An 11179-nucleotide genomic window follows, 5' to 3' on the forward strand; every position below is an offset into this window, starting at 1 on the left:
GTGCATGAAAACCTGTTGGAAATATTAACTTTTTAGCTGAGCACCATGAGGCTACAAGTTACTCATGCTTTCTGATTAACCCTTTGATGTATGGTGTATTAAGTCTCTATTAGGTCTCTGTAATATATTTTTTTTCTTCCTAAAGTGTCATTATGTGCATGGTGACAGAATGAGGATGACCAGGTCACTGGAGCTGCCCATAGCTACTCATGCTTTCCTATCAACTCTTTCCACCTGCATTTTCCTTTGTTTGACCTTTCGTTTAAAACTAAACATTAACATTTGTCTGATTCACTGTGTTTTTCAGCTGATCGCTGTGAGGACAGTTGGCAGCAAATGACACGGACTAGGTCACTGGAGCCGCCTGAGGTTACAGGTAATTACTCAGGCTTCTCTATTTAACCTTCCATCTATGTATGTACAAAATGTAAAAAAGGTGTATGTAAGAAATAATTACGATATACAAATGTACCATATTATTACAGATTTTACACCAGAGCCATCACTGAGTTGAAAGCGTGAAAGCAATGGAGAGGGCTGGGGTACAGGGCCAAAAGTCTCAGGAGTTAGTTCTCAGGGTCCCAATTCGTTCTAGTCAGAACAAGTCCGGGGCATAGAGGAAAGGGAGCAAAGTCAGCAGCACAATACAGCAGGAATCTAAACACCTTCCTTCATTGTGTTGTCCTTTCAATAAACTCCAAGGCTCTTTGAGCTACTATGACTCTGGAAACCAAACTTCTTTCACTTTAGAGAATAGATCAAGGTGAATGGTCTGTGTCACTTTTGTGATAATTCAACAGTAATTTAAATCAAAGAGAACATGTAGAAGAAGTTAAAAGTCTACAATACCAGCCAAATCCATTTATTGTACACTATTTCTGAGTGGAACTGTACTGTAAATGTAAGTAAGTAATTTATTTGATATAGCACCTTTCACAGACAGAGTCACAAAGTGCTTCACACAAAAGACATTTGATTAAAAAACATTAAAATCCAAAACAGAAAATAAACAAGCAACAACAAATGCAGTTTGAGTGAGGATTCAAAAAACCCAAAATTACAAACACGAGACAAAAGCCAGTTGTTTTCAAATGCTTTCTAAAAGCGTCAACCGAGATTGCAGAACGTAGGTTAACAGGAAGAGCATTCCACAAGGTTGGAGCTACCACTTCAAAAATATGCTATTCTCAACAAAAGGGAACAGTGTTTGATCTTATCCTACACATCTCCCTTATTGGGTTTAAATTCTACTAACAGCATACAGCTGACTATGCATACCAAATAACTGATGTTAACAGTATGTGTCAGGAACCTCTCTGAGCCTTTTTTATTTGTTTATCTCACCAGTTTCTCAATCACTTCACGTTTCTTGCCACACTGTGCTGTCAAACTTTCCGATACAGATACAACAACAAAAAAAATCACACACAGGATATAACTTTCTTTTGATTCCACAAATATGATCAGCTATGACAGAGGGAAGTAGGATGGACCAGAGCAGCACATAAAGACATGTAGGCATTGGCATTGATTAATCATGAGGTACTCAGATTTACAGATTAAAATTAAGATAGTTATGTTCAGGGATGTATTGCAAGTAATGTTCACACGAGCAGAGATGTTGATGTACATGGACAGAAGAAATTGTTCAAGTAATGTGGATTTACAGGTAGGTACAGTAGAGAGGTAGAAAGAGAGACAAACTTTCTTAGGAACTTAACTTCTGTCTTTAGAAATGTACTTTTTAACCTTGGTGACTCAAGTAAAGAGCCATTTTGACAGCTCATAGAACTAAATACTGTGCTTGTAGTATTGCTTTTGATTTAAACATTCATGGACAAAGGTTCTTATGATCCTTTGTTCCTTGCTCTGCATGCTCTGCAGTCCTGTTTCAAACTGTTTTCACAAAATTGTGAAAATATTCTCGCTGTTCAAGACCGGACTGGTACTAAATTTTACCACGATCAAGTCCGTGTCCTCGGACTTGCTTTCCGTGGCTTGGGTAACTGATGTATTTGCTGACATGCCCTGAGGAATCCCCTGCTGAAACAGTTCCATTGTTGTATATCCACTTGAAAAGGCAAAAGGAGAACTCTGGGGGTCCGTCCGGTGGATGTCCGGGAATGTCTCTGCAGTAATGACAGGTGGGATGCCTTCACTTGCATCTTCAGTGTCTCTTTGCATCCAGTTACAAGAACTCTCTGGTGAGTCTTCCTCTTCCTCGAAGGCGCGATAAAGCGCTAATGTGCTAGCAGGGATCACATCTTCTTTCTCAACTATTTGAAGGCTGTATGTATCCCATTCTTCCGCCTTCAGCGCGTTGATGGACTCTAATAGTTCCTGAGTGAAGTAAAAACAGTTCCTCATTAACGTAATTTGATTTCTTCACAGTCTGGCTGGTAGCTTAAGGTTTTGCACAGACACTTACCAGTTCACAGGGTCCTATTATCTTCTGCAATGCATTGCTGTTTCCAGGGTTAGGTATGCTTGGCCACAGAATGACTTTTGCTCTGGATGAAGTAGATAGTGTAGAGTAGATATTTATCCGTGTTAAAAATGTATGACAGCTTGTTCAACATACTTGTAAGACAGTGGCGATACCTTTTTATTATCAGTGATCCAAATATCAGCACAGTGGCCACGACTGCAAAGACTGTGATGACACCACTGAAGTTAGAAAACCCTACGGAAAGAAAATACACACTAAGTCAGGATGAGTCTTTGCAAATATTAAGTATCAGAAATGACGTTTGATTAACGAATAATGGTCATAAAGATGTTTGATTGATATAACCTTCAGATTTAGTTTTAAAGATGCTTTCTGTGTTTCGTACTCCTGCTCCTGCTTGGGTGAAACCTGATATCTGGACTTTGTATGCTGTGCCACTTTTGAGATCCCCCAATTCATAGCTGTTTAACGTTGGATCCACTGTAATATCTGCAATCAAAGAGTGACAGTTTACAGCATATTACAAATGCAACTTGGACACATCTGCTTTAAAGTTGGTCTGAATTTTCCAAATACTACAGTATTTATTATCTACACTTGGCAAAACAGGTGTTGGCCACTTTAGCAGCGAGGCTCTAGGATGGCGACATCAATCGGTCGGTTGGTCCACAACTTTGATCCAGAATGAAATATCTCAACTGTTGGTTCTATTCATACATACACAGATTGATAGTCCCAAGAGGGTTGAATCCTCATGACTTTGGTTATCCCCATTTTTCAGTAGGTCAGAGTTTTCATTTATCTAGTTAAATATCAACATCTACCAAATGGATTGCCAAAAGAAGATGTACAGGCATTCGTGGCTCCTTGCTGATGAATCTGACTTTCCTCTAGCGTCACCATCAGGTTGACACCTGTGGTTTTAAAGTGAAATGTCTTGAAAACTATTGGATTGATTGAAATTAATTTGGTACATTCATGCCCCTCTCAGAATGAAGTCTACTCCCTTTGGTGATCCCCTTGTGCTGGGCCCTAAACACCTCCGAACTTCACTATCTATAGCTACTCTGGATGGTGTTGTCCTGGCCTCCAGCACTACTGTCAGAAATCTAGGAGTTATTTTTGATCAGGATATATCCTTTAACGCCCATCTAAAACAATCATCGAGAACAGCCTTTTTTCATCTTCGTAACATTGCCAAAATTAGGAATATCCTGTCTCAAAACGATGCTGAAAAACTAGTCCATGCATTCGTTACTTCCAGGCTGGACTATTGTAATTCCCTACTGTCAGGTTGCTCAAATAAGTCCCTTAAGACTTTCCAGCTGATCCAGAATGCTGCAGCACGTGTTCTCACAAGAACTAAGAAAAGAGATCATATTTCTCCTGTTTTAGCTACTCTGCATTGGCTTCCTGTAAAATACAGGATTGACTTTAAAGTCCTTCTCCTGACCTACAAAGCCCAAAATGGTCAAGCACCATCCTATCTAGAACAGCTCTTAGTACCTTATTGTCCCACTAGAGCACTGCGCTCCCAGAATGCAGAGTTACTGGTGGTTCCTAGAGTCTCTAAAAGTAGACTGGAAGCCAGAGCCTTCAGCTACCAGGCTCCTCTCCTGTGGAACCAGCTCCCAGTCTGGGTTAGGGGGGCAGACATCATCACCTCATTTAAGAATAAACTGAAAACTCTCCTCTTTGATAAAGCTTATCTGCACAACTAACGACATTCCCATCAGCCTTAGCTGCACAAATGTGTGCTTAGTGTTAATTAGCAAATGTAAGCATGACGAAAAGCTAAACTAAGATGGTGACCATGGTAAACCCTTAGCATGTTAGCATGTTAGCACGACAGCGGTAAACAAACCAGCTGGCAGACAGGAAAGCCATTTAGAATAATTGTGGCTGTGTGTAATTGCAGAAAACAATGGTTGTGAAGCCAAATATGTTATGTTGTATTAAGGGATTAGCCAAAACAACAAGGATAGAAGTTTATGAGTGAGTAGTGACTTAGTTTAAGGTGGATCATGCTTACTTCTCTCTGTACTTGTCCCTCTGGGGTTGTACTCAGTGTAGTAGATTATGTAACCCAGTAGGAAACCTCTGATGTCTTCCTCGGGGATGGACGACCACTGCAGCACCACTGAATTCAGCGTCACAGTGTAGCTGCTGAAGTTTGTGGGAGCACTGACAGGAGCTTTGGGAGTATAATATCAACAAGTCAGACTGCTTTGTTCTGGATAGGATAATACGAAACTAGCAGTATTGGCATATTAGAGGTGATCTTTATCCTTGTTGTTAGCCATTGCTAGCGGTGTAGCTCTAGGGTTTTGCAATACCGGTCGGTCAGTCCACCACTTTGGTCCAGATGAAAATATACCAACCACTGTTTGGTGGATTGCCATTAAATTTGGTTCAGATATTCATGGTCCCCAGAGGATGAATCCTAATTACTTTGGTGATCTCCTAACTATTCCTCTAGAGCTATCAAAAAGTCAAAGTCTCACGTATCCACAGTAAAATATGGCTACATCTACAAAATGAATTATTACAAAACTTTTGTCCAGACATTCATGATGCCAGGGGAATGAATTCTAAAGATTTTGGTGATCCCTTGACTTTTCCTGTAGCGACAACAGCAGATTTATATTCGAAATGTCTTGACAACTTTTGGATGGATTGCCATGAAATGTGATGCTAACATTGATGTTTGTGAACTTGGCAACTTTGCATCACCTGGTAAAAATTGTAATTTGTCCAATACTTTGGTTTATCTTTCTGTTTTGTTTTCTTTACAATGAGCATTACAGCCTCACAGTTAGTCTGGTTTATTCCAATAACAAATAGTGTATAGGTAGTAGGCCTGTAACTTACATCCTTCAATGAAATAGAACTGTGTACTCCCATAGGTGCTCTCACTGTTGTTTACATTCTTCATGTTGCAGGTGTCCTTGTTCGGCCGTGTATGTAGAGTGATGTTGTATCTCTTATATGGCTCCAAAGGCTCTGGGGATTTAAAATAACCAAATGGATTATAGCAGGAAACTGAATATATTTGATAATGTACCAAAATTAACCCTGTCTTCCATTCATTTTCTGAGAAACAACACCACATGAGTTACGTTTATTATCAACATAATGAGGAATTGTTTTTAATGAATGTTTCCTCCAAGTCAGATAATATTTAAAAAGAACATATCTGCTAAATGTATTTCATTAGTTTATCTTCCAATTTCTGTAGCAACTAAAGCATGATTAATCTATATTTTTTTCTGGTCATGTTTAGACACTCAAAGTACTTTGTTTCCCTAACCTTTACAAAATGTGTGCTTTTGTTGGCTGAACATGGCCTCAACTTTGTCAACACACATAGTACATTATTCAATCTTTCTTTCGCCACAGAACATAATCTAGACACAAATTATATTTTCTTTAAAATGTACTTGGCAAAATAGATGAGCACAATTTCTAGGAGACAAGGTTGACCAAAGTATGAGGAATATTTCCACACCTGGTAAAGGAGATAAGTTCCGATAGTTTTTTTTATTCTGATAAAATGACATGTACGCTGCTTTATGCCCCTTCTTCATGTACTCCACAGAATAGCAGACACACTCTTTGATGAGATTGTCTTTCCAGTATATGGTAAAAGATGTACTGCTGTGTACTGTCATGTTCAGCTTCCCAGCTCCCATACCTGTGTGAAACAATATATAATCATTTTTCAAATCTGATATATAGACCCGATCTCCAAAAGTTGAAACTGTTCAGAAAAAAAAAAAAAGAAGTTAGATGACAACTCACTGGGCATGTCTTCTCGCTGTGGTATTGCCCGGCTTACAGCTGGGGAGGTGCTAGCGTTATTGACAGCACTGATGTTGAGATGATAAGCTGAATAGGAGAGAATCAGTGTGATCTCAGGCTGAGTGGTGTTCATCAACTCATATGCCTCTCCTGATGCCTTCCCAATGGTCACATAGTAGCCATCATACAGCTCTTTGGCGGGAAACTAACAAACAGGGTCATTTTATTAGCACAGTTACAACTGTACAGAAGAAAAGAAAAGAATTCTGGTGATCCATTTTCTAAGTATAAAATTGTGGTAGGTAAATGTTTGCCTGGAAGGCACTAGGATTAGGCAATGGTTATGGTTATGGTTAGGGTTAGGTGCCTTGAAGTCAATGATCCTAGAGCTGCCTGGAAGTCGATTAGGCAATGGTTATGGTTAAGGTTAGGGTTAAAGTTAGGGTTAGGGTTAGGTGCCTTGAAGTCAACGGTGCTGCCTGGAAGGAGATGTTGGGGGCTTACGACACCATCGAGCAAAGTGCACTACTACCCTATGTTCTAAGTTGGACTAAAAACACTAGCCCCGATTAAAATACATTTCTAGCCTAAAGAAAGACATAACAGTAATGTAACATAACTTGCTAACACATATGCACATTGTGTTTAGAGTACAAGGACAAATTAAAACTCACCTAAAAGAAAGCATGAATGTTTTAAGTTCTATTTATAGAGGGGTAGAGGTGCACTTCAGCCTCTTGTGGACGAAATGAGTATTAAAAAGAAATACTATCAAACAAACTATCCTGACAAAAAGAATTTACCTGCCAAAACAAAAAAAATAACTTAATAAAATTAATTGGAACTTAGAAAGAATAAACCTGCCTTTTTTTTCCACCTGTTCTTACGTCATAAAGACAGGTGAGAAATTTAGATCAGACAGACAATAGATCATCAGAAAAAAAGGAGATACATTTAAAAAAAAATTACCTTCCAGGTTAAATAAAGCAGCCGTTGGTCTTTACTCATTACAATTTCTGTGAGGTTGACTATGACAGGCTGTGTAGTTAGTTCTGAAAGAGGACATTTAGTTATTGTGATTTATTTTTATGAATAAGAAATATTTCAGCTTCAACTTATTTGTCCTGTTCTTGTAAAAACACTAGAAACCGCTTTCTTTTAATGTTGTATTTAGTTTAACCAATAAAAGCAGACTGACCTGATGGGACGGTGTAGGCTTCGCTCCATGCACACTGTGAGCATTTCTCATTAGTGTCGCACTTTATCTGTGCAGTGTAGACCAGTGAGGAGTTTAGATTCTCCACTGTACAAATCTCTCCATTTTGTGATTTCACAGGTGACTGTGAACAACACAGAAATTAATGAAGGTTTTGTTTTCTGTATTCTATATTTAGTTTGTAGTTAAACTAATAACCTTTATTCAATCAGCTAATCTCATAAACAAACTTCTCTTTGGGTTGCTAAGGAGGCCAAACCTACTCTTTCATATTGTACGAAGTGATGAATATAATATGTATCTCCTGTAATGAAACGCAGGGCACAAAAGTAAGCTGGATCAAGTTTGAGAGAAAGTGGAGAGAAGCAAGTAGACATGATGGTCGATTCCACAATGATTTTCCTAGCTTCAAGAGAGAAACATGCTTTAATATGCTAGTTATTCCACGTGCAGTTAACCGCTACCTACCAAAGTCCCATATATATATATATATATATATATATATATATATATATATATATATGTATACAGTATCTCACAAAAGTGAGTACACCCCTCACATTTTAGTAAATATTTCATTATATCTTTTAATGGGACCACGCTGAAGAAATTAAACTTTGCTACAATGTAAAGTATTAAGTGTACAGCTTGTATAACTGTAAATGTGCTGTCCCCTCAAAATAACTCAACATACAGCCGGTAATGTCTAAACCGCTGGCAACAAAAGTGAGTACACCCCTATGTTAAATTCCCATAGAGGCAGGCAGATTTTTATTTTTAAAGGCCAGTTATTTTATGGATCCAGGATACTATGCATCCTGATAAAGTTCCCTTGGCCTTTGGAATTAAAATATCCCTACATCAGCACATGCCCATCACCATACCTAGAGATTGGCATGAGACACTTTCCATAAAATCATCTCTCAATGCAAATCAAACCAGTGTACTGACTTTTGTTGCCAGCGGTTTAGACATTAATGGCTGTGTGTTGAGTTATTTTGAGGGGACAGCACATGTACACTGTTCTTCAGTGTTGTCCCATTAAAAGATATAATGAAATATTTACTAAAATGTGAGGGGTGTACTCACTTTTGTGAGATACTGTATATAAGATTTAACTTAAATTTCAGTATTCATGCTCTCAGAGACATTTATTATTAAAAACTTAAATTGTTTGGTGTAAACAGGTGTTTGATACTGACCTTGCTCCATGACAGGCTGCCCAGTGCTTTATATCTCACAAAGTAATATTTAATGGCCTTTGTGTCCTCCTTTTGCCAGCTCACATTCACAACTAGCCTTCCAGAGTGGCGACTGAAGGACACCTTATATGGAGGACCACATCGCACTGAAATTCAAACAAAACCAAAACACCTAACACTCAATTGAGAAGACAATTAAGCAGGCAGTACAGTTTAACCACGATGTGGGTACAGTGCCGTCCCAACTCTCTGTAGTTCCTGTCCTCCTGTATATGTGTTTAAACTCATGCTGGAGGCTGGTTACCACCTCCAACGGCTGGTTACCACAACATACATATAAATACACAGGAACTAAAAGAAATTTGCTCATAAAAACACATTGTTTTGGACTTACAAAAGTTCTTTGGTGAGCCTCTGAAAACTGCTTTTGTGCAATTTGTTGACTCGCTGTTTTCAAAAACCTCAGCGCTCATGTTGTAATTTGAATATAATGTGATCTGTGTAGAGATTCCTGTGATGTTGTATGCTTGGCAATATTTTTTGTCCCTAGAAGGAGAAATGGTTTGAAAAAATGAGATGTGTTTTTTTAATATGTAAAACAATATGTATAATTCCATGCAAGCTACTTACTGTTGTTGTATGATGAGTGTGTATATCTTTTCCGACGCACTGTTTCCAGGTTTCCACACACATTTGTTTTTAATTGAATTATATTTACCAAAACAATCTAAATCATGGACTCCATCTAAAAGAGAGGCATTAGTTGTTATAATAATCACTTTACAGATGATGATTCAAATTGAGGATGACTCAAATGTATTTTTACCCGGGTGAATCCCACAGTGCTGATATTTGGAAGAAATGTTCTGTGACTTGCAATTCACTGGAACAAAAGAATATGGTGTGAAACTATAGATCAAAAGTTATTTTCTCAATGTGTCATTTTGACAAGAAGGCTTTTCATCAATGTGGAGAAAAACATGAACCAATATGATACCACTCTTTATCTTGTGGTAGGAAACAAATGTAACAAATGTTTTTTTTTATATGTCAGAGAAACACTGCTATCCATCTAGGGAAACTATTTAGTAGAGATAATATGAAGAAATGACTGATATTTAAGTGGCAGTATGAGGATTGATAAGATGAAATGTGACAAAAGTAAAATCCCACCTGAACTTGAAGCTTGTGTAGTGTAGTAAACAACGATCAGACCTTGAATGTGAATGACAACAGAGCAGTTGACAGAAAAATCCATAGTGCTTGAAACTGAATTTGATAATCAATTTAATTCATTGCAAAGACAACTTATTAGGCCAAGGACCTACATAAACATGGCAATGATTCTCTTTTTTCCCCCATAAATAGCTCCAAATAATCATGCAACAGAAAATAAAGATAGCAAATGCAAAAGCAAAAATGATAGGCCACTTACTGAGGATGAAGAAATATGAATGGCTCGCATCGGAAGAACATTTTGAGTCTAGAAATTGAAATCCTCGGCCAACCATTGTCGCCTGGGACGGACTGAAAGACTGAAACCAAGAGAGTGGGTTTGAGGTAATCTCATGCCCACATTGTGCTACCATTCACAGTCAGGATGCACACACCGTAGCTGCTCACTGAGAGTGAAAGGGAAGGAAACATTTTGGGGAGTTATACGCTCGACGGGGCGGGGACACATTTTCACACAGTTCATAGAGTGCCAATAAACTGACAGCTTGGTCCCTTGGCAAAAACAACTGTTGTGTTACTTCTTCTTTCCACAAATAGAGCTGGTCAGCCAGTGAGGTTGGAACCATTTCTACCAACACTCTGCTATGCAGGGGGTGCCTTGCAAACCGAGAGATGTGACTGTAAAGTAACTCTGCACAAGACTGTGAATGAATTTCTCTTTTCTTGGAGCAGTTACTGAAAAACAAGCTCTCCGTTTGCTGTGACTCAAAGCATGAAGACAAATCACTTTTTGTCCTGTAATTTCAGGTATTCATCATGCCTAGTTTGCTTTCAAAGAACTGGATGTCATTTTCATTTGGAAATCCCAAATTGACCGATTTTTATTTTGAATCAGAGGTGGACAGTTTTTCCAACAATGTTTCAGAGAACAGGCTTGCTCCTATTAGTTTCTGTAAGTGAATAGTTTTAGGGAGCTGTAGAACGAAAATATGACCTCACTACTGAGATTTCCTGTATGGTAAAAATAGTTACGTTTTTTTTTTTTTTTACTGTATTTTAAATTATATTATGTTAAAAGAGAAGAAATTGTCTTTTTTGCTTTGTTTTAATGGAGCATACTGTACATTTGAACTCAAATCCAATTTCTAATTTACTGCAGATCATATCTTAAAGTAGTTAAAATATAAATTATAATATTGTTTTTCAAAATAGTAAGCGAGAATCTAACACGGTATAGTTAAATACATGTTTTAATGAATATAACATACTATTTATTTCTGCTATGTTATTAATGATAATTTGTGTCTGATTTTATGCCTTAAAATAATGTGTGTG

At 37.9% G+C, this 11179-nt stretch overlaps 1 protein-coding gene across 1 annotated transcript; it reads right to left on the reverse strand.

The window, feature by feature from the left end:
- Nucleotides 1-846: 846 nt before the first annotated feature.
- On the reverse strand, nucleotides 847-10280 carry LOC114571175 (interleukin-31 receptor subunit alpha). The gene is made up of 16 exons (XM_028602016.1): nucleotides 10104-10280; nucleotides 9842-9883; nucleotides 9495-9551; nucleotides 9299-9413; nucleotides 9063-9214; nucleotides 8669-8814; nucleotides 7449-7590; nucleotides 7220-7302; nucleotides 6251-6455; nucleotides 5958-6143; nucleotides 5321-5452; nucleotides 4482-4643; nucleotides 2795-2938; nucleotides 2602-2683; nucleotides 2429-2510; nucleotides 847-2340 (listed from the first exon to the last, which is right to left on the reverse strand). Exons 1-16 carry the CDS (start codon nucleotides 10255-10257, stop codon nucleotides 1903-1905), a joined length of 2322 nt encoding a protein of 773 aa, XP_028457817.1. The 5' UTR covers nucleotides 10258-10280; the 3' UTR covers nucleotides 847-1902.
- Nucleotides 10281-11179: the final 899 nt, after the last annotated feature.

This window comes from Perca flavescens, chromosome 16, assembly GCF_004354835.1.
Source record: "Perca flavescens isolate YP-PL-M2 chromosome 16, PFLA_1.0, whole genome shotgun sequence".
Lineage (NCBI taxonomy): Eukaryota > Metazoa > Chordata > Actinopteri > Perciformes > Percidae > Perca > Perca flavescens.